We start from the raw sequence: 24,726 nt of genomic DNA on the forward strand, positions 1-24,726 counted from the left end.
CTGGCGACGCACACCGTAGGCTTGGTGCGAGTGGCAGGAACAGGCCGGGCCTGGCTGGCGACGCACACCATAGGCTTGGTGCGAGGGGCAGGAACAGGCCGGGCCGGGCTGGCGACGCGCACCGTAGGCTTGGTGCGAGGGGCAGGAACAGGCCGGGCCGGGCTGGCGACAAGTGGCATGAACAGGCCGGGCCGGGCTGGCGACGCACACCGTAGGCTTGGTGCGAGTGGCAGGAACAGGCCGGGCCGGGCTGGCGACGCACACCGTAGGCTTGGTGCGAGGGGCAGGAACAGGCCGGGCCGGGCTGGCGACGCACACCGTAGGCTTGGTGCGAGTGGCAGGAACAGGCCGGGCCGGGCTGGCGACGCACACCGTAGGCTTGGTGCGAGTGGCAGGAACAGGCCGGGCTGGGCTGGCGACGCACACCGTAGGCTTGGTGCGAGGGGCAGGAACAGGCCGGACCGGGCTGGCGACTCGCACCGTACACTTAGTGCGGGAAGCAGGAACGGGCCGGACCGGACTGGTGACGCACACCACTTGCTTGGTGTGAGGAGCGGGACTGGGTTTCATCATAACCCCCCGCTCCCTCAGCTGCCTACCGAGTTCCTCTCGCCGTGCCTCAATTCTCACCCTTTCCCTTATCGCCTCCAATAGCTCCATCCTCTGCAACACTAACTCCTGCTCCCTCTGCGCCAATAGCCCCCTTAACCTGGTGGCCTCCTCACCTAATCGCCCTGTGGCAGCCTCCTGCTGCCCAGTCGCCCATGCCGTGTGCCCCCCCCTAAAAATTTTTTGGGGTTGCCTCTCGACCGTCCGACGACGACACTGATCACGCCGTTGCTCCTCTCTCCGTCGCGCCTCTACCGTCTCACTCCATGGCCGGCGATCCATCCCGGCCAGGATTTCCTCCCAGGTCCAGGACCCCTGCCCGTCTAAGATCTGCTCCCACGTCCAGGCTGCCTGCTCCTGGACACGCTGCTTGGTCCTGGTATGGTGGGATCTTCTGTCACGATCGTCGTACGGAATATAATAATTATAATTAATTATAATTGGTCATTTAGCAGACGCTCTTATCCAGAGCGACTTACAGGAGCAATTAGGGTTAAGTGCCTTGCTCAAGGGCACATCGACAGATTTTTCACCTAGTCGGCTCGGGATTAGAACCAGCGACCTTTCGGTTACTGGCACAACGCTCTTAACCACTAAGCTACCTGCCGCCCACCTAGACCAAGGTGCAGCGTGTTGAGCGAACATACTTTATTTAATTAAAGTGCACACACGAATAACAAAACAACAAACGATACCGTGACATCCTAAATCAAACACAACCAACTGGAACAAGATCCCACAAACACTAAGTGAAAACCGACAGTTTAAATATGGCTCCCAATCAGAGACAACCAGCCACAGCTGACACTCGTTGCCTCTGATTGGGAGTCACTCAGGCCAACATAGAAATAAACAAACTAGATCTCCCAACATAGAAACAGAACACATAGAATGAACACACCCTGGCTCAACATATAGAGTCCCAGAGCCAGGGTGTGACATGGATCAGAATCGCCTTTATAATCATTGGCCAGTACGGAGAATTAAGTAAAACCACAAGTCCAAATCCCTATCTCCATCGATGGCTAATTTAGGAAAGGGACGATTTTAGGTAGCTAGCTAGCCACCGGACCACAAGGACCATTCTTCAATACCGACAGCTGGAGAATATCAAAATTATCACATTGTCTAGCCAAGTTTGAGCAAGTAGGCCAGCCTATAATTGCTGCCTATTTCAATTACATGTCTGGTGAATGACTAGATTAATTTCCTTCTAGGATGTTGGCTACCTGAGCCTTGGGCCGGTGTATTACATTTACGTCATTTAGCAGACACTCTTATCCAGAGCGACTTACAGTTAGTGCATACATTATTCTTTTTTATTTTCATACTGGCCCCCCGTGGGAATCAAACCCACAACTCTGGCGTTGCAAACACAATGCTCTACCAACTGAGCTACCTCCCTGCCGGCCATTCCCTCCCCTACCCTGGGCCAATTGTGCGCCGCCCCATTGGTCTCCCGGTTGCGGCCGGCTACAGCAGAGCCTGGATTCGAACCAGGCTCTCTAGTGGCACAGCTAGCACTGCGATGCAGTGCCTTAGACCACTGCGCCACTCGGGAGATATATATTAATTCGTTTGTCAAATAGACACTCTCATTTTCATTGCATAACTTTTCAGTTTCGAACAGTTTCAGTTGGTCTGTTGCAAAACCTTTTGCAACAGACTAAACATTTTGCAACGGAATCCGACTAATAAATACACCTTTGTCCAACCTCAAACACACGTGAAAAGCAAACAATGCATTTGAAAGTTATAATATCAGCCTGATCTTATAGACTAGACGTAATATAGTAAAAGTAAATCCGGGTCACTTCAATTAGTATGATATGTTTCATTTGGTATGGTTACATAAGACAAATGGTCAGGGTGGATGGGTGGGCATATAATGCGAACATCTAGCAACCAAAATATTGTATGTTTGAATCTCATCACGGACAACTTTAGCATTTTAGCTAATTGGCAACTTTTCAACAACTTACTACTTTTTAGCTACTTTGCAACTACTTAGCATGTTAGCTAACCCTTCCCCTAACCTTAACCTTAGCCCTTTTAGCAAAACGAACCCTAACCTTAACCCTAACCTTAACCCCTTTAGCAAACCCTTCCCCTAACCCTAACCGTAACCCTTTTAGCTAACCCTTCCCCTAACCATATCCTTAACCCTTTAACCTAACTCCTAAACTTAACCCTAACCTTAACCGTAACCCCTAACCCCTAGCCTAGCTAACGTTAGCCAGCTAGCTAACGTTAGCCACGTAGCCACCTAGCTAGAATTAGTAACATATCATATATTTAGAAAATTCTGAATATATTGTAAGTTTTGCAAATTCTGAACATAAAATACGAATTATAATTCGTAACATATCATACGAAATGGGTGATGGACAACCACAAATTAATACATACCATATGAAACGTAACTTATTATACTAAATTGAGTGTCCCGGATTTACGTACAGAATCAGACGAAATGCTCTGTGACCAGGTTGATAATATTGGTCCTCATGTTGGTCCCCAGTGGTAAAGGATTAGGCTGCATCAATCACAAGTGAAATGCAATGCGGAGGTCGATGATTACTTCTTGACTTGAAGCAGAATTTTTAAATGCATTTGTGGTTGAACTCTGAGAAAATTAATTGTAGCCTAAAAATGTCAGTGGCATGGCAGTAGGCCTAACTGGCTAACCTCTTCTCATTGTACAGGGAAGGGCATTTTGTGTGGTTCAATACAATTTGGTAGTAGGACCAGGGCCTGTAGTTCAAGTTTCCACACAATAGTGAGACTTCACTTATGATAATAATGGTGTATTACATTGGGATCCCATATGGTAAGGCAGCAGACAGTGTGGAATGACAAATGCATGGTTGCAGGTCCGAGTCCCCCTTGAGCTACACCCAGAAGTCGCTGCGTGGGTATCAGAAGTGAGGATGGGTGACCAAGGACAAGCCATCAGAGTTGTGCACTGCCATGTGAGCCATGTGAGCGACTGGACTTGTGATTGACCCATTGCAGGTATTTGTCCAAATCTTCACTCATCATGGTGTGGTCAGTTTATCCTCCAATTAAATTACAATTAATTTAATCTACAGAAAAAACAAGAGGTCGTTCTGCAGAATTTCAAGGTTTGGTGCAAGCTAATCAATCAGACAGTTTAGGTTGACAAATTACAAAGGTGTAACCAACCTACTAATCATGATATAAGTTTACGTATGACAGTGATGATTATACATTAAGTTATTATTTTCTGTCTAAACACATACCATTAAAGGAAAACTAGTCCCAAAATGTTTTGCATGTCAGCAATCAAGTTTTCAAGATATATAACTTTCAAAATACAGAAATACAGCCGGTATGATGAATGTTGCAACATATGAAAAACTTTAAAACGTGATTTCTGACATGCAAAACATTTTGGGACTATATCAACAATGGACTAATGAAACAAATACCAAAATAAAGTTTTGGGGTGGAACTGTCCTTTAAATGCATAACAAAAACGTATTTAGGCATATTGGGAACCAAATATGTAAAGATGCACTATGCAGAAATCGCTCTGCTAAAATTCTACTAGTTCGCCTAATTTCAGTTTATGTGACAAAACGACCAAGTATAGTGTAGAAAATCATTGTACCATCTAAACTGCTGTGAAATATATTTTCCATAACCAAAAATATTGTATTTTCAGTTGTTTGAAGCTGGTGTACAAACCGAAAGTAAAAGATGCAAAAACTAAATTTAAGAACTGGAAGCATAGAAAGGGAGCACATAGAACAGATCTACCGCTTCTTAGACTTGCTTTCAATGAGTGACACATCTATAATACACATTTAATAATTAATATGTGAATTTGGTTGGGTGCCCCAAAAAGAAACATATTGCAGCTTTAATATATATTTTTGTTTTATTAGACTATTCTTACAAATGGGTTCCCGAAGTCACAAGTTGAAAGCAGAAAGATTGACTCCTACCTTTCTATTAAGGGAGGTAATCCAGTCAACATTTGAGGCCTATAATGTTGACTATAATGCAGCCCAACAGAACACTGATAACATTTGGCCCAAACCCAAGAAAACAAATGTGTATTCTGGGGACAAGCCACTCCAGCAAACAAAACTCACCCATTGCTTGCACACAGCATTTTAAATTGTGGGCCTGAATACTAAAAGCTCTCCAACGTTCGTCTCCTGCGCAGCTAAATCAAACTGCGTGTGGGCTGGCCGATAGCTGCCTGTCCGTCCCATTCCGATCTCCGATTGGCTGTGCCTCGAAGGGCGGTGATCATAGTACCACATGGAGCATCTGCGGCGTGTAGCCTATGCCTGTCAGTGTAGAATTAATCCTCTATGCACTCCAGTGATGCTTCACCGAATAAGCTGGAAGCGAACTTGTCACTTTGGCGCCGTTCTTTGAGGGACTGCTACTTTTTCATTGCTGAAGCATTGCACATTTGGAGACATTTACACCATATACCTACTCACCTAGTATTAATAACAATAATTGTTCGATTATTTATGCCGCAAGAAACGTTTATGTTGTACTAGAGTGACAAAACTGATTTGATGGAAAAATGACGGGAGCTACAAACGGAACCGTAGCCCTGAAGACATTTTTGCTTGTCACATTAGTATCATTTTCATCGGGGAATTCAAAGCTGCCTGTGTATTATGGACAAATTCTGGAGAACTCGCCCGCTGGAACAGTGGTGGACGGGGTAGCTTTACCGGTTGGAAACAACTGTCATGTTTCGGAACTGGACATTGCTTTGGAAGGGAAGGACGCGTCAGATTTTCGTTTGGTTTACCATCGCGGAGAACAGCATCTTATTTTAAAATCCACAGAAACTTTGGACAGAGAGTTTATAGCAGTGTACGATTTGAAGGTTGTGCTTTCTGGTTGTTTGAATAGTGCCGTGGCGATTAAAATAGAGGTGCTTGATTCAAACGACAACATACCCCGGTTCATCAAGGAAAACGAAAGGGTAAAAGTTGATGAATTGACCCCTATCGGTTCCGAATTGGTCCGTTTTTCTGCAAAGGATTCCGACGCTGGAAAGAATGGCCGGGTCACTTATTACGCATCTCCAAAATGCCAACATGTGTACGTAGTTCCCCAAACCGGACAGGTCATGCTGGTCAGTTCTCTCATGGGTGTCATGAACCTAACAGTCCGTATTTATGCTCAAGATAATGGAGATGTCGCATTGCTAAGTAAGCCGGTGACACTTCACCTTGATGTGCGGAGACCTGCTGTCTCGAAGGTTAGGAGGCCCCGAGCGGTCTCCGAGGAACTCTTCTACACAGTGACCGTCTCAGAGGATGTCAAAGTCGGTGACATGATATTCACGGTGCCTGACCAGAAGTTTGAGAAGAAGTGGTTCGAGGTAATATCAGAGGCGGACTCCCCGGTTCAGATCGAGAGGGACTCGGGTCGTCTGTATCTTGCGCACAGACTGAAGTCCCCCGCCGAGGTCATGGTCAAAATCCAAAACCTCAGAGGTAAGGATGGAGTGTAATGTCTCTGTGCGTAAAGATGCAATGTCGTGTGTTTTCAGTGTCTTTTCCATTAAAAGTTGCCCGTTGTCTGAGGCACCTGTCTGTTTGGAAAATGTAGGCTATGCCTATGCCACTGGTACTGTGTTGAATGGGGCTATTGTATTTGCTCAGGGCTTTTAGATAAAGATTACTTGCTATAGAAAAAAAAACATGTTTAGCTATTCATTAGGCTGCAATGTAAAACAATGAATAAAACAAATAATCGCGCACGTCCACAGAATCATTTTAAAATGGGACAATAACTTGATATCAGGTGTGAATAAGATTATGTTTGGTTTGGGTATATTACTATTTCATCTGTTGGGCAGTGGAGGCAACAGTGTAGTGATGCGCGAGCTGAGCTGCAGCGCCTTGCGCAGTAGAAGATCAGTTGGCAACCGAACTTGGCAGTATCTTATTCATTCAGAATTCCTTATGGCCTATGTTTTTGTTGTTTTGCATAATATATAGCCTACATTTTGAAGTACAATGTGGACTTTTATTAAATTAGTCTAGTTCTACTGCATGGCCAGTTGTCAGTCAGACTGTGCGTAATGATATTCACAAGAACCTATTTGGCTATTTATCGCACGCTGGGATGCATGTGTCCCCTCTGCGTTGATTACACACCATTGTCACGCTAGGTGAAGGTGTTATTTGTTGCCGGCAGGTCGCTAATTGGGTAAACAGGAGTATATGTGTATGATGAAAATGTGTATGTGGCTACGCATGCAAGACACGTCTTCCCACTGTGCCCAACACATGAGTGTCAATTTATGGGTGTGCACTGGCGCTATTTAGGACATGAACATCTAGAATTTTGGGCAAATAGATTTTATGCACAAATAAATGCATTTTTGGTTGCTTTTCTGTATCCTAAACCTAGACTGTAAAGTTGCAATTATGCTAATTATAGGCTTAAGAATGATAATGCTGGAGATGGTGATAAAGTTTAAGACATTACCGTATATATTCATAATAATAATGTAGCCTGTATAATAGGCCTAACGATTACCTAAGCGTTTTAGATGATAGTCACAACTGAAATACATTTTATTGCTCGGATTTAGACTGTGATTGAATTCAGACAGGTCAACCCTCATTAACATCATATAATGAAAAGTTGTCCAGGTGAGGATTTGATTGCTCCCAAAGTAAATGTTTGGCCAAGTCCCTTAATCACGACATCTGCTAGTTTAAGGAAAATTCTCCTCTGACATGCCAAGTGGATCTAGAGGTAATCAGGTTTTCCAAACGAGAACTCTGCCTCATCCACTGTTTATTTAGAGTAATTATGATTATTTATTCACCTTGACATTCTGGCACATGTGGTCTTACAAACCTATACAACTGACTTCACAGGAGATAGTTTGTTTGTGTAAGGGACTTTGGAGTCTGGTTTATTCAGTGGTGCTCTCATGCGTAACGTTAACTAGAATTCAGATTTTACCGCACTAAACTCATTACTCAGTATTTATTGCATTGTTGTAATGTTGTGCTACAACATATGATTAAACCACGGAAACTTCAAATCATGTTCAATTAGCACTTAATTATTAACACAAGCCTCACCCGACAAATTAGGTCAACCAACAGATTGTCTACATGATTTATATTGTCTGCGCTGCATAAAAATGAGAAATTAATTAATAAAACCTTTCCCGCCCGGATGCTAACGGAAGCTTCTCCCATGAAGATAATGTCGTCTTACATCTTGTTGAAGTCCTTAATTTGAATATGAATAGATATATGTAATATAGATGTTGAGCAGCTAGGAGGCATTTTCTTGTACAAGCTGCAGAGATGAGAGAAAATACGTTTCTTTTGATACTGGAGTGAGTTCTAATAGAATAACGACCACATTTTATTGTGTGGAATTGTCAAAATGGAGCAGGGACACTTTTAACTATCAGCATACCCTACCAAAATGCTTGGGAGAGCCCCTCACAAGAGTCTACTACACAGACCCAGTGTGCCTGTGTAGTCTTTATGTCAAACTATAACGCTGTAATGATGTCTGCATGTGTTGTAATGATGTCTACATGTGTGTTCACTGCACATACCAATTGTAGATTCTTAATGGTGTTCAAGTGTTTGTTTGTGAGATTTGTTAAATAATGCATATTATCTCCCCTTATAGCCAATTCATATTATTACATTCACTACATAATAAGAGAAACACATGCAGCTTAGATACATTCACTGGCATGTCTTTTGGAGTAAACCACATGTAATCAGAAGCATTGTTTTCCTCTTTTGCAGCTATGCTAGGGAGAGCGCCAATGCAAAGGTCTTTGGGGACATAATTACTGTTGAAACTATTGTCTAGCCAAGTGCCACTGTGCCACATTCCGTTTGAGTGTGTTTGAAGAGGAATGCTTCTTCTCTTCCCGTTCTAAAGAGTAGATGCTTTCAGATAACGCAGTCCGCCCCAAGTGTGTGGATGGGTCTAGATTACTTTCCACCCCTTTGTTTGTCTTTCCACACACACACACATACACACACACACACACACACACACACACACACACACACACACACACACACACACACACACACACACACACACACACACACACACACACACACACACACACACACACACACACACACACACACACACACACACACACACACACACACACACACAGTGTTTCTATTTCTCCTCACTTTTCATCTTTGTCTTCCATGCCTGCCACTTCTTAGGTCTTCTAATGCCAGCTGTAGAACAGATTCAAGTACTGTATTGGTTTCTGGATGTGAATTGAAGTTGTCTTTCACTTGAAGAAAGCTCAATATTACTGATCTGTTATGTGCTGTACATGCACGCATACGTGTGTTCCTCTATTTGTGTCCTCTCCCATGTGTCCATGATTATTTGTAGGTCACATTGGCCTTGCTTAAACCTGTGTTGCGAGTGGGAAGACAAGGTTCAGAGGACACCAGTGTTGGTGACTCAACTTTGGTGTCAAATGTCATTTAATTAACAAGCCGGTCACACACACAGAGGGTGGTGGTTTGTGTTATAGCATTATGTGTATACACGGCTGGGGGACATTATGTGTATAAAGGGGACTTATGCATTTCCAGGGCCACTTAACAATGATTTTGCACAGGGCAGTGTGCCCCCTTCCAATATCAAGGCCAGGCAGGCTCTCCCTCTGGCTTTGCGGCCCATATCCTCAGAATAATTTGTGGTCCATTGGTCTTATTTGGTTTCCATTTGGATTCCTTTCAAACATTTTGATTTCTGCAGCCCTGGTTAGTTGCTTTAGGGGGGCTTGGCACTCCGCCCTCAGCACATGTAGGTGAAACACTGCAAGTAGAGCCGACACAAAGTGTGTGCATGTGTGTGTCTACAGTACAATGCTGAGGGGCACTTTTTCCCAAGTCTCTTCCTCCATGATGTGTGTATTGGCTGAGTAAATAACGATAATGGATTGTGTGTGTCGAGTGTGTGGGAGAGCTCCTTTCCTTCCATTCCCCTGCCCTAGAGGGATCCAGGGCTAGCACCCATGAAAGTTAGGAAAACCTCTGCGAGAAACAACTTTATCTTTCCCCAAACACAGCAGGGAGAGCTGGCCCTGGGGTGATGGAACGAGTGAAAAGAAAAAGAGAGAAAGGGAGGCAGAGGGAGAGAAATGAGAGAGACTAGAAAGTACCTTCGTCAGCTGGCGAAAAAGGAGGTTGAAAATTGGGGCCCACACACTGTAGAGCTTACAGACACCAGACTGACTGGGCTTGCTGCTGAGTGGACTGACTGGGCTTGCTGCTGAGTGGACTTTTCTGGAGTTGCTCTCTGTTCATCCAGTTAGATTAGAAGTTACTGTGAAGTAGCCGGATGCCAGAAATCACACTTTGTGTCTATCTCAGTACCACATTGAATAATATCCCGGACATAAGAATTTGATATAAACGTATGTGATTGTGAGCTGTGTTTGTGTAGTCATGTATATCAGGTTTATATGTAGTACCTGGGGATTGCGATTTGAGAGTAAGTTAGTGTGAGTTTATCTTTTCCCATTCTCCTGTCCTTTATTTAGGTGTGTGTTAGTGTGTGTTAGTGTGTGTGTGTGTGTGTGTGTGCACCCGCTCCCCGTCCTGTCATCAAATTATAACGGTGCAAAAAGCATGCTTTCATACATTTTCTCCACTTGGGCGCCCTTGGGTGATACATTTGGAAGACAGGCGCAGCTTGATAGGGGTTCTACCTTCCTTCCCCTCTTTCTATTTATTTATTTATTTATCTATTTATTTATTTCTGGCCTCACCCTGGGCTAAAGCAACCAGACAAGATATGTACACATGCAATTTTAGCTCAGTGGTATAGGAGGAGAAAGGTGAATGTGTGTGTCGGTGTGGTACACATATGGGCGTTTATGCATTGGTTTATGCTTCTATCTAATCTATATACATGTTTATGTCTTTTTGTTGATATTCCTGTGTGTTTATCTTTGTCAGTGTGTGTGCCTGTACCTCGGTGTGTGGCCTCCTGCTGTGTGTGTGTGCAGAAGGAGGAGGTGCTGGAGGATAAATCATTGTGAGGAAGCTAAACCTCTCCAGAATGGTCTTTTTTTGGACCAAATGAGGCCCTGCAGAACTTTGGGTCTGCCTGAATCAGCGTTACTGCTGGAAGGGCATGCACACACACAAGGACAGGGACTTGGACTTAGCCTCGGGATACAGTGGTGGTCTCTCCTTTCCTCCCTCTCTCTCTCTCTCTCTCTCTCTCTCTCTCTCTCTCTCTCTCTCTCTCTCTCTCTCTCTCTCTCTCTCTCTCTCTCTCTCTCTCTCTCTCTCTCTCTCTCTCTCTCTCTCTCCTTCTCTCTCTCTCTCTCTCTCTCTCTCTCTCTCTATCTCTCTCTCTCCCCCCTCTCTCATTTTCATCTGATTGCCCCCCTCCCTCTCTCTCTCTCTCTCTCTCTCTCTCTCTCTCTCTCTCTCTCTCTCTCTCTCTCTCTCTCTCTCTCTCTCTCTCTCTCTCCTCTCTCTCTCTCTCTCTCTCTCTCTCTCTCTCTCTCCCCCCCCTCTCTCATTTTCATCTGATTGCCCCCTCCCTCTCTCTCTCTCTCTCTCTCTCTCTCTCTCTCTCTCTCTCTCTCTCTCTCTCTCTCTCTCTCTCTCTCTCTCTCTCTCTCTCTCTCTCTCCCCCCTCTCTCATTTTCATCTGATTGCCCCCCTCCCTCTCTCTCTCTCTCTCTCTCTCTCTCTCTCTCTCTCTCTCTCTCTCTCTCTCTCTCTCTCTCTCTCTCTCTCTCTCTCTCTCTGTCTCATAATTGAACTTCATGCCAGAGTGAGGCCCAGCCCTCTCCATTGTGTTATAATAGGTTATTGACAGCCGCTCCACACTAGCCCTAGGGAGACCATTTTTTTATGACGAACTAGGACAAGGTCACTCGAACCTCCGCTGACCCCCAAACATCCTGACCCGCCCGCACCACTAACTGTTCACCAGAGGACAGTATTCATATCCCTTGACTGTGTTACGGCTTTGAATTCAAAATTGATTAAATATATGTTTTTTCTCACCCATCTACACACAATACTCCATAATGAAAAAGTGAAACATGTTTTTAGAAATTTGTGCAAATGTATTGAAAATTAAATACAGAAATATCTAATTTGCATAAGTATTCACACCACTGAGTCAATACTTTGTAGAAGCATCTTTGGCAGCGATTACAGCTGTGAGTCTTTCTGGGTAAGTCTCTAAGAGCTTTCAACACCTGGAATGTGCAACATTGGCCCATTATTCTTTTCAAAATTCTTCAAGCTCTGTCAAATTGGTTGTTGATCATTGCTAGACAACCATTTTCAGGTCTTGCCATAGATTTCAAGTAAATTTAAGTCAAAACTGTCTCTCGGCCACTCAGGAACATTCACTGTCTCCTTGGTAAGATTTAGCCTTGTGTTTTAGGTTATTGTCCTGCTAAAAGGAGAATTCATCTCCCAGTGTCTGGTGGAAAGCAGACTGAACCAGGTTTTCCTCTAGAATTGTGTTTATTTTTTGTCCTGAAAACTCCCAGTCCTTAACGATTAAAAGCATACCAATAACATGATGCAGCCACCAATATGCTTGAAAATATGGAGAGTGGTTCTCAGTAATGTGTTGTATTGGATTTGCCCCAAACATAACACTTTGTATTCAGGACAAAAAATGAATTGCTTTGCCACATCTTTTGCAGTTTTACTTATTGCCTTGTTGAAAACAGGATGCATGTTTTGGAATATTTTTTTTCTGTACAGGCTTCCTTCTTTTCACTCTGTTAAATAGGTTAGTACTGTGGAGTAACTACAATGTTGTTGATCGATGCTCAGTTTTCTCCTATCACAGCCATTAAACTCTAACTGTTTTAAAGTCACCATTAGCCTCATGGTGAAATCCCTGAGCGGTTTGCTTCCTCTCCTGCAACTGAGTTAGGAAGGACGCCTGTATCTTTGTAGTGACTGGGTGAATTGATACACCATCCAAAGTGTAATTAATAACTTCACCGTGCTTAAAGGGATATTCAATGTCTGCTTAATTTTTTTTACCCATCTACCAATAGGTGCCCTTCTTTGCGAGGCATTGGAAAACCTCCCTAGTCTTTGTGGTTGAATCTGTGTTTGAAATTCACTGCTCAACTGAGGGACCTTACAGATAATTGTATGTGTGGGTTACAGAGATGAGGTAGTCATTCAAAAATCATGTTAAACACTATTATTTCACACAGGTGAGTCCATTTATCTTTATATGTCTTATTAAGCAAATATTTACTCCTGAATTTATTTAGGCTTGCCATAACAAAGGGTTTGAGTACTTATTGACTCAAGACATTTCAGCTTTTCATTTGTAATTAATTTGTAAAAATATTGAAAAATATAATTCCTCTTTGACATTATGGGGTATTGTGTGTAGGCAAGTGACAAAAAAAAGCACAATTTATTCAATTTTAAATTCAGGCTGTAACACAACAAAATGTGGAAAAAGTCAAGTGGTGTGAATACTTTCTGAAGGCACTGTACATACACACAAATCGGATCTCCCCTGCCACTCTTCATCTTAATTGTGAAATTGGACACGCTCAAACTTGTAGGCTGGGATTTATATTCATTCCTGGAGACACATAAATAAACGCTTCTGAAATCCCTCTCCATCAACAGCAGAGGCAGCTTACACTTGAAATGCTCTCGTTTAAAAAAAGACAACATGCACACTGTGATCAGGGATTTGGGCATTCAATTTGTCTCTCACAGCTAATGATATGAGCTTTTAGATGTGTGTCTGTGTGCAGCCCTTTAGCCCAGCTGTGTTGTTCCATCAACAGATCAATGGATTGTATGTCCCTGCTTTTCCAGTGTTCACAGCCCCCAGAGGAGAACAGTGTGCAGTTTTGACATCAGTCATGCAGCCAGCATCTGGGAAGGTGTTTGTGTGTGTGGTCATTGAGAATGAATGGAATGTGACATGCATTCATTTATTATAGACTCACTCATAGGCTCATGGGGGCAAAAGAGCTAGAATCTCATCAACCCAGTATCACTGATTATTGTGAAATAGACTAATTGCTTATTGGAAATTCGTGACAGGCACAAGATTATTTTTAAATTTTTTTGTGCACAGTACACGATTTTGTATACAGTGAATTTCAATCACATTTAAAGACTGTTCAATTGAGTACAGGCTGAGAAATGCTCCTCGGATTCAGATGTGGATAACAGCTAACCCTTTGCTGGGCAGCTGACATCAAAACCCCCCTCTGGGAGAATGGGGTTCCGATGACGGGCCTTCAGGTGGTGGTGGGGAGGTAGAAGGTTATTTGGAAGACTGTTGCTGTAAAACAGCAAGTGAGAGACACGAAACGTGAGTTGACATATAAATACTCCCCTAGATTTATGCCCATTGGTTGAAAGAAACAAAAGTGATTATTGCACAATTGAGCCTATAGGTTAAACAGCTAGCGTGGTGACATTGCCTTAAAGAAACAAAAATGATTATTGCACAATTGAGCCCATATGTTAAACAGCAAGCGTGGTGGCATTGCCTTAGTGTGCCGTGCTCATAGGCTGAAGTTAATCGGTAAATTATATTCCTCACGCTTGCTAATAGTAAAGTAGGAGGAGAGACGTGACGTTATGCTGACGAAGTAACATTATAAACGCTACCATATGAATACCTGCTATGCCCGTGAGATAGGAAGATATATTCATATATTATGCTTACTGGATGATTTAAAAATGATGCCCATTCAGAACAGCCTTCCTGATTGAACTTTCGTAACTACATCTATCAACCCAAAGTTTGTGTGTTCGAATCTCATCACTGACAACTTTAGCATTTGAGCTAATTAGCAACTTTGCAACTACTTACTACTTTTAAACTACTTGGCAACTACTTAGATTGTTAGCTAACCCTTCCCCTAACCTTAACCCTTGAACTACTTAGCTAGCATGTTACCTAACCCTAACCTTAACACCTAAACCTAAACCTAACCCTAACCTTAACCCCTAACCTTAACCCCTAGCCTAGCTAAAGTTAGCCACCTAGCTAGCCTAGCTAACGTTAGCCACAACAAATTGGAATTCGTGTAATGTACAAAAATGGGTTATGAAGAAAGAAAATAGTGTAATACACACAAAATGCGTTTTACCTGTCACAAATTTCAAATAAGTAATTTGTGTCTATTTCACAATAAGCTGTGATAGTGTGTTGGTCCCATGCAACGATTGAGAAAACATGTGCTATGTCCCTGTTTGGAGTAGTGTCTGTCTGTGCTCTGTTTCTCTTTTTACCCCCTCCTATCTCCTTATTCTCTCTCTCACATATTAATAGACCTCCATTATAAGTTAGAAACACACCCTGTGCACTTTACATAGGAGATTGTAACATTTCATGGCAGTTACAGAGAAACCCTCCCTGTGCCCCCAGACGGGCCTTCATTAGCTGATCTAATATGGACAGAGCTGTGCTCAGGAGTTCCTCTACAGCCAGAGGGGGCTGGTGGCAGAGATCTAATCCCTCCTGTTCCTCCCTGTCTCTCACTTTAGCCTGCTTAGCCCTGGTCTCACTACAATAGGATGAAGATGCCCTTAGACACTGATCTAAGGCCAATTTTGTGTTTTCCTCCCCCAGTGGTTAAGGTTATAATGTGAGCTGATCCTATATCTGCCCCTGAGGGCAACTTGTAGTTGGAGTGCTGTAGCGGCCTCACTCAGGTTAATGAGGTGCAGTGTTATGGTAGCGGATGCTCATTATGGGACTAGACTCCAGGCATGAACCACATAACCAGGCTGCTGTTGAGGAACACACAGACCTGCACACAGACTTCTTACCTGCTGTTATGGTAGTGCTGTTCTCCTGCTGTGAGACTGTTCTCACCACCTAAAATACCCCAGGGAAGTTATGAAGCTGTGTGGATGTATCTAACTTTGTTAGAGCTGTGGTTCTTTGATGATATCATTACTACCAGTTAACCCACATTGGCCACAATGTGAAATAGGGCTTCTAATTAGGGTTTTAGTTTTTAATCTTGTGAGCCACAAACAAACGTTTACCCTGTTGGAGAGAGTTATGTGAAACGAGGGGTAGACGAGAGAGGGGCACAAAGCCCATCAACATGTTTCGGAAAGTCCCTGGGCAGTTGAAACCTGTGATGGGAAATCAATATTATGTAAGCATGGAGGCCAGAAAATATCCCCCCATGTTGTTATCGATTTGGTATGGGGGCCGCTCACACTGTCATAGACCATCATTTGCATAGGGCTGTGAAGAGCTCCTTTTTGAAATGCCAACTTCAAAGGGGTAGAAATAAACTGCCTGAAAAAAGGGACTCGTTTAAAGATTTAAAGGCTGCAGAAATCAATTAATAAAATAGAGCGCCGAGCTCGTTGGTTGTGCACGGCAGAAAATCAACAAACAAATGCAGGCGGTGGGAGATTTCACGTTCAATTGGGGGCTTTATTTGAGATTGGAGGCAAATAGGAGTAAACTAGCCGTGTAAAAGAGTAATTCCCTAGTTTACCCAGGCCCACCCCCTGGTAGTTGGAGAAACAAGCTCTTTAACAAGCTCTTAAAGAGTATGTATGCGGGCGTGTGTGTGTGTGAGGGTGTGTGTGTATGTGTGTGAGTGTGTGATGTGGTACTCGAGGGACAAAATAATTCACACCTCGCCAGAGCAAGACATGAGAATACATTAAGTGCCATCAGTTCCCTGGCGTGTGTGTGTGTGTGTGTGTGTGTGTGTGTGTGTGTGTGTGTGTGTGTGTGTGTGTGTGTGTGTGTGTGTGTGTGAGCGCGAATATGTGTGCATTTGTGTGTATGTATGCATGCAAAATGAAACACCCATTGTGTCTTCTAACCAGAGACTGAGGCAAAACCGTGCCTCCATGGCTGCGTTTACACAGGCAGCCCAATTCTGATATTTTTTCCACTAATTGGTCTTTTGACCAATCACATCAGATCTGAAAAAGATCTGATGTGAAAAGATCTGATTTAATTGGGCTATTCTTCAGAGCTGAGCTGATTGGTCAAAAGACCAATCAGTGAAAAAAAGATCAGAATTGGGCTGCCTGTGTAAATACAGCCTAATAGCCCTATAAGATCAGACCTAGGATCTATGGCTGCGTTTACACAGACAGCCCAATTCTGATATTTTTTTCACTAATTTGTATTTTTGCCCAATCGGATCAGCTCTGAAAAAGATCTGATGTGAAAAGATCTGATTTAATTGGGCTGCCTGTCTAAGCGCAGCCAAGGAGGCATAGAGCAAAATAACAATGCTGCTTGGCAAATCATCTTAAATCAGATTCTGAATTATCACACACAAACACACACAGCATGTCGTCACAGCAGATATCTAAAAACTCCTAGGTGATTTCTTTCTTCTTGACTAATTAACCAAACCCTGGAATATACAGTACATCAAAAGCCCATCCAATCAAGTTTTTTGGGGGAAGAGAACCATGTTATTTTCCAGGCTCATTTAATAAGGAATTTATTTTGTTATTAATTTAGGTTTTGCTCGCTAGTTTGTTTCATCCAGGTCATTGGGGGAGGGTCTAGCATGTTCCAGGGGAGAGAAAAGGCAACAGCAACTTAATGGGGAGCTGAAACTAGAAGTGAGCGTGACTCAGGTTTCTCACTCTATCTGATAGAGAACAGTCGGTAAAGCTTTACTTTACAGTCCTTCTTCAACTATTTGTCTGGTAGGCTATAGGCTTTCTGTTACTTCGAAGAATTCAACACAATTAATACCAGCTTCACCTTAAAAGCAGGTCATTTATCTACCATTTAATTTTCATATAAATATACCTGGTAATTATTGGATATAAAAGTAAATCAACAAAACCAGGTTCACTTGCATACAGTACTGTTTAAATCAATGAATTCAACTAACACAATTACACTGAACAAAAGTATAAACGCAACATGTAAAGTGTTGGTAATAATATCAGAACATTTACATACACAAAAAAGGCTTATTTCTCTCAAATGTTGTGCACAAATTTGTTTATATCCCTGTTAGTGAGCATCTCTCCTTTGCCAAGATAATCCATCCACCTGACAGGTGTGACATATCAAGAAGCTGATTAAACGGCATGATCATTACACAGGTGCATCTTGTGCTGGGGACAATAAAAGGCCACTTTAAAATGTGCAGTTTTGACTCGATTGTTGAGGGAGCGTGCAATTGGCATGCTGACTGCAGGAATGTCCACCAGAGCTGTTGCCAGATAATTTAATGTTCATTTCTCCATCATAAGCCGCCTCCAACTGGCTTCACAACCGCAGACCACATGTAACCAAGTTGATTTTATATTTTTGTTCAGTGTATATTGAGCAGCTTTCTGAAGACTAGAAGCTCAGTAAAAAAAATCTAATAAAACCAGTGGTCCACTGTAACAATCCACAAAGGCCCATCTAATACAAAGGCTTATCACCCCATGGGGGCATTCAGTACATCCCCACACACTCAGCCCAGCCACTCACACAGCAACATGAAAAAAAGGCCTTTGATATACAGCAGGCCAACATGCGCCCATCTTATCACTGTTATTTCTGGGCCTAATTTCTGAATTTCATACTGGGATTACATCATCTCACGGTCCAGCATCCTGGTGGAAATTACACTGAATTATTAACCAGTCCCGATGTGATGAACTATTAATGACATTAAACAACAAAACGCAACGCAGGCCTAAAATGATGTGATCTGAAGTAGGGAGTTACTCATACTTTTTTGGGTGGTACCCAGTATGTGGGTCATGAGTGTGTGCACGTATGTATGACCACTCCTCACCGGTAGCAGAAAGGGCAGTTGATGTGTGTTTTATGGGTTGTAAGGTCCTATGGGGGTCGGTTCATCTCCCAGAGGTTCAGACTGGCTGCTGGCTGATTTATGAACACAGAACACAGACCCCCTTAATGAGCTAAGTCTACCTCTGAAGTTTTTACACACACACACACACACACACACACACACACACACACACACACAAGCGTGCACCACACACCATGTTCTCACTTTCCTTTCCCACTTCTTTCCCCTTCTTCCTTGATCCCTCTCTCTCTTTTCAGGCAGTTTAGAACCGTCAGTTAGAACTTGGTCCACACCTTGGTTTCACAAGAAGCCTCTCTATTATGACCTTTGACCCTGATTACGCAGCCCTTAGCCTGACCTATCAGGTTTCTCACTTTATCTGTGGGAGAGGTTAGTTAAAGGTTCCAGTGATGACAGCATACTGTCCATGAGTTAGGGCTGAAGTACCTGATGATGTCGCTCAAAAGTTTCTTTCATCTCTAGCTTTGATAGACATCAGGTTTAGGAGCAGGAAATAATGATCAGACATTTATTTTGATTTCAGGGGTCTTTAAAGGCTCCTAAAACAAGATTTACTGTTGAATTGTGGTCAAACGTCTATTCACGGTTCCCGAGTTCTCTGCGGCAGGATTGCACCAAATCCCCCCTCTATCAACACAAAGGAAGAGTGACAGAACGGCCTGCCTCTTTCTTTCCTCTTCCACCGCTGTGGGATGGAGGGGGAAGAGGTGGATGAGAGAGGAGAGGAGGGGATGGATGAGGGAAATGCTGGGGGAATTTATGGCTCCAATCAAAGCGCTTTCATCTGGCGCAGCGCGCCTCTAATAATTGAAAAGCAACGTTGTCACCATTTGATGGCACTTTTGCATTAGACAAAGTTCCCCATCATCAATAATTCAGTGGTGAAATGAGACAGGATCAGAGATTCTATACTCTCTCTTAACTCGCCTTCCTTTTCCCCTTGCCTTTTTTTCTGTCCCTCTTCTTCTTCGTTCCCTCCGCGCACACGAGAGAAGCTCAGCATACTTTTGCAAGCTTTTTGGATTCACTAATCCACTTAGTGAGGACTGTGTGTTGAATGAGGAGTCTTTTGGAAGGTTGACTGCTATCTGTATGTCAGCTAGGTTGACTGCTCTCTGTATGTCAGCTAGGTTGACCGCTCTCTGTATGTGTGCTAGGTTGACTGCTCTCTGTATGTCAGCTAGGTTGACTGCTCTCTGTATGTGTGCTAGGTTGACTGCGCTCTGTATGTCAGCTAGGTTGACTGCTATCTGTATGTCAGCTAGGTTGACTGCTCTCTGTATGTCAGCTAGGTTGACTGCTCTCTGTATGTGTGCTAGGTTGACTGCTCTCTGTATGTCAGCTAGGTTGACTGCTCTCTGTATGTGTGCTAGGTTGACTGCTCTCTGTATGTCAGCTAGGTTGACTGCTATCTGTATGTCAGCTAGGTTGACTGCTCTCTGTATGTGTGCTAGGTTGACTGCTCTCTGTATGTCAGCTAGGTTGACTGCTATCTGTATGTCAGCTAGGTTGACTGCTCTCTGTATGTGTGCTAGGTTGACTGCTCTCTGTATGTCTGCTAGTTTGACTGCTCTCTGTATGTGTGCTAGGTTGACTGCTCTCTGTATGTCAGCTAGGTTGACTGCTATCTGTATGTCAGCTAGGTTGACTGCTCTCTGTATGTGTGCTAGGTTGACTGCTCTCTGTATGTCAGCTAGGTTGACTGCTCTCTGTATATGTGCTAGGTTGACTACTCTCTGTATGTCAGCTAGGTTGACTGCTTTCTGTATGTGTGCTAGGTTGACTACTCTCTGTATGTCAGCTAGGTTGACTGCTCTCTGTATGTCAGCTAGGTTGACTGCTCTCTGTATGTGTGCTAGGTTGACTACTCTCTGTATGTCAGCTAGGTTGACTGCTCTCTGTATGTGTGCTAGGTTGACTACTCTCTGTATGTCAGCTAGGTTGACTGCTCTCTGTATGTGTACTAGGTTGACTGGCGCCTGTTAAGAGTGGCTAGGACTGGTTGAACTAAGGCAATGGGGAAGAAAGTCCTGCAAATGTTCAATCGCGCTTTATTTTGACTGGCATATGAGAGGAAAGAGAGGTGAAAATAAGCCCCCTTATTGGGTGTGGTGGGTGGGTCGTCTGACCTTTGACCTTTTGTGCTGACCTCATGAGTGGGATGAATAGCACATGGAGGGAGTGTGTCATGATGCAGAGTGCATGAGAAGTGTGTTGAGCAGACCTCCCTCCTCTCTCTCCACCCTGAAAGCACATCAGTGAGGTTCTCCCCCCATGTGTTTGGTCTCTGTGTCAAACCTGCAGAGGCTATCGGGCACACTGGAGGACAGCCTTTGAGGTCCTTCTCCATGTGCCTTCCCTGCCGGATATTAAAGCAGCACTCCAGAGCACTGGCCTCTTCCTGAGGGCTGTATCAAAATAACCAGATTGATAGAGTAAGAGGATGTCATAGGATGCCACTAGAGATCCTGGTTCGAATCCAGGCTCTGTCGTAGCCGGCCGTGACCGGGAGACCCATGGGGCGGCGCACAATTGGCCCAGCGTCGTCCAGGGTAGGGGAGGGAATGGCCGGCAGGGGATGTAGCTCAGTTGGTAGAGCATGGTGTTTGCAACGCCAGGGTTGTGGGTTCGATAAAATAATGTATGCGCTAACTGTAAGTCGCTCTGGATAAGAGCGTCTGCTAAATGACTAAAATGTAAATGTAAATGTAATGTCGATGGCATTGCAAAAAGGTGTAATAGACAGAGATGCTATTCGTTTCTATGGTTATGTTAGGGGAAAAAACATTTGTTTAAAATAAACCCAGTGTTTTGATTAATGTACATCAGTGACAGTATGGGTAAATGAAGGGTACTGTATACTGTATTCGTTGGCCCACTTGAAGGATATCTCTCTGTACAGTATCGTTCCCCCTCCAATCCCCACCACAAACACACTGCTGGAGAAAACTATGCTATTGTATGTGTGTGGGACACTGTACATCTGTGTGTGTGCCCATGTGTACCCCTCCCCCAACACATACACATACACATACACACACACACACACACACACACACACACACACACACACACACACACACACACACACACACACACACACACACACACACACACACACACACACATACACACAAACAAACAAACAAACAAAACACCTCCGGGCCAGTAGCCAGCATCTCTGTATTTGAGCGGAAGTGTGCATGTGTGTGTTTGTCTGTGTGTGAGAGCTCTGATGTGTGTGTGCTAATTGTGCTTCACATCACACTTTGCTGTTGTTGTTCTCTCTCAGCTGGAGTTCAACAGAGAGGCATGGAGGAAGGAAGGGTAGGAGATGTGACATCATCACTCAATATGTTTTTTCCCAAGGGCCTTTGCACATTTTCTAATGACTTTTCTACCTAGTCAGCTGAACAGTTTACTGTCCAATTCCACAAATAATGTCCCCCCCCCCAAATACTGTAGGTGTTCCACAGACCAAACCAGAGAGATAAGCAAATCCGACACACACACAAACACACAGCCTTCGCTGAACATCTAAAATACTTTTTTATCTCTCTTTTTTCTCACCCTGGCTGTCGAAACCCACAGGAAAGAACAGATATTTAAACCTTTCCCCCGCTCACCTCCCTCCTTAAACATTCACTTTTAATTATGCCGGCAAAGTCAATTCTCAGGATGAAGTGGCGTTTGAAAGAGAGAAAAAAAGGACCAGTGTGAAGTTGCCAGGGTGTGTTATCTTGGGCGTGCTTTCGCTGAACACACATATTTGCAGTGTGTAACAAGCCCAACCTTTTGAAGTGTTCCTCGCAGCGAAGCTACTGTGTGTGTGTGTGTGTGTGAGGGAGGGTAGCTTTGATGTCTGGCAGTGGCCCTGCCTGCCGCCTTTCTGCTGGGATTCCTGACAGAGAGAGCGAGAGAGAGAGAGAGAGAGCGAGAGAGAGGGACTGGAGCTGGATGGATAGAGAGAAAGGGAAATAGAGAGAGAGTGACTGGGGCCGGATGGGGAGAATGCATTAAAAACCTCCCGGCCCGGGAAGGCCCAGATAAAAGTCTGATTTTCCAGTCTGCATGGTAAATGACTGCCTTGTGTAGGTTTATTAAGAATAGAACAAGAGTGATGGGTTTGGGGGATTGTAAAGGATTGTCTATTTAATCATGATGATGATAATGATGATAACTACAGTATATTCACAAAGTTCTAAAGCACCTTTCATATGTTGCACTCAACACACCAATTTACTCTCTAAAGTCAACTTAAAAAACCCATTTTTTAAAACTGTATCGTTCACACCTATAGTCGTGGTCAAAAGTTTTGAGAATGACACAAGTATTGGTCTTCACAAAGTTCGCTGCTTCAGTGTTATGAGATATTTTTGTCAGATGTTACTATGGTATACTGAAGTATAATTACAAGCATTCCATAAGTGTCAAAGGCTTTTATTGACAATTACATTCAGTTTATGCAAAGAGTCAATATTTGCAGTGTTGACCCTTCTTTTTCAAGACCTCTGCAATCCGCCCTGGCATGCTGTCAATTAACTTCTGGGCCACATCCTGACTGATGGCAGCCCATTCTTGCATAATCAATGCTTGGAGTTTGTCAGAATTTGTGGGTTTTTGTTTGTCCACCCGCCTCTTGAGGATCGACCACAAGTTCTCAATGGGATTAAGGTCTGGGAGTTTCCTGGCCATGGACGCAAAACGTCGATGTTTTGTTCCCCGAGCCACTTAGTTATCACTTTTGCCTTATGGCAAGGTGCTCCATCATGCTGGCATTGGTCGTCACCAAACTGTTCTTGGATGGTTGGGAGAAGTTGCTCTCGGAGGATGTGTTGGTACCGTTCTTTATTCATGGCTGTGTTCTTAGGCAAAATTGTGAGTGAGCCCACTCCCTTGGCTGAGAAGCAACCCCACAAATGAATGGTCTCAGGATGCTTTACTGTTGGCATGACACAGGACTGATGGTAGCGCCCACCCTAGTCTTCTCCGGACAAGGTGTTTCCGGATGCCCAAACAATTGGAAAGGGATTCATCAGAGAAAATACCCCAGTCCTCAGCAGTCCAATCCCTGTACATTTTGCAGAATATCAGTCTGTCCCTGATGTTTTTCCTGGAGAGAAGTGGCTTCTTTGCTGCCCTTCTTGACACCAGGCCATCCTCCAAAAGTCTTCGCCTGATGCACTCACACCTGCCTGCTGCCATTCCTGAGCAAGCTCTGCACTGGTGGTGCCCCGATCCCGCAGCTGAATCAAATTTAGGAGACGGTCCTGGAACTTGTTGGACTGTCTTTGGCGCTCTGACACCTTCTTCACAACAATTGAACCTCTCTCCTTGAAGTTCTTGATGATCAGATAAATGGTTGATTTAGGTGCAATCTTACTAGCAGCAATATCCTTGCCTGTGAAGCCCTTTTTCTGCAAAGCAATGATGACGGCATGTGTTTCCTTGCAGGTAACCATGGTTAAAAGAGGAAGAACAATGATTTCAAGCACCACCCTCCTTTTAAAGCTTCCAGTCTGTTATTCTAACTCAATCAGCATGACAGAGTTATCTCCAGCCTTGTCCTCGTCAACACTCTCACCTGTGTTAACGAGAGAATCACTAACATGATGGCAGCTGGTCCTTTTGTGGCAGGGTTGAAATGCAGTGGAAATGTTTTTTTGGGATGAAGTTCATTTTCATGGCAAATAGGGACTTTGCAATTAATTGCGATTAATCTGATCACTCTTCATGACATTCTGGAGTATATGCAAATTGCCATCATCAAAACTGAGGCAGCAGACTTTGTGAAAATTAGTATTTGTGTCATTCTCAAAACTTTTGACCATGACTGTACACTGATCAACACAACCACTCTGTGCTACCGTTCGACCTTGGCTGATCCTACCACTATGGTGTGGAGAATAGGGTTAGGCCCCTGTGTCTAAGGGACCACAGCCTGTCTGTCTATCAATCCACCAGGAGGCACAGGGATTCCCTCTCTCGTCTCCTCCTCTCTTCCTCTCTTTCCCCTTCCCAGGATCACATTCGACACGCTCCCAACCCAACTCCGGGGAAATCAATTCCCTCGCTCTCATAAACGAGTGGATGGAGGGAAGCCCCTCCCCCCTCCCCTCATCAAGGTCATGATACATAAAATAGTTTTGTTTTTTCTGCCTGGCTGAAGTCTCTCCTGGGATAGTGACTCCATCTTGACAGGAATATGAGAGAGGGAGAAAGTAACCCTACTTCCTTATCCTCTGTGTGTGTGTGTATGTGTG

The 24,726-nt window shown here is 43.9% G+C and overlaps 2 protein-coding genes across 2 annotated transcripts in view; both read left to right on the forward strand.

Annotated features, from left to right (window-relative positions):
* The window catches only part of LOC311126543 (NADH dehydrogenase (ubiquinone) complex I, assembly factor 6-like), a 308,710-nt gene that overhangs the window by 174,519 nt on the left and 109,465 nt on the right, over positions 1-24,726 (forward strand). The window lies entirely within an intron of this gene.
* The window catches only part of LOC311108336 (putative neural-cadherin 2), a gene marked incomplete at both ends in the record, with an annotated part of 56,107 nt that continues 36,560 nt past the window's right edge, over positions 5,180-24,726 (forward strand). The window contains 3 exons of the mRNA XM_084150963.1: positions 5,180-6,107; positions 10,605-10,683; positions 20,768-20,873. Of these exons, the coding sequence (XP_084007089.1) occupies positions 5,180-6,107; positions 10,605-10,683; positions 20,768-20,873 (1,113 nt within the window). The remainder of the gene's footprint in view (positions 6,108-10,604; positions 10,684-20,767; positions 20,874-24,726) is intronic.

Source organism: Coregonus lavaretus (genome assembly GCF_964263955.1).
Source record: "Coregonus lavaretus genome assembly, chromosome: 3".
In the NCBI taxonomy this organism is placed as follows: Eukaryota; Metazoa; Chordata; class Actinopteri; order Salmoniformes; family Salmonidae; genus Coregonus; species Coregonus lavaretus.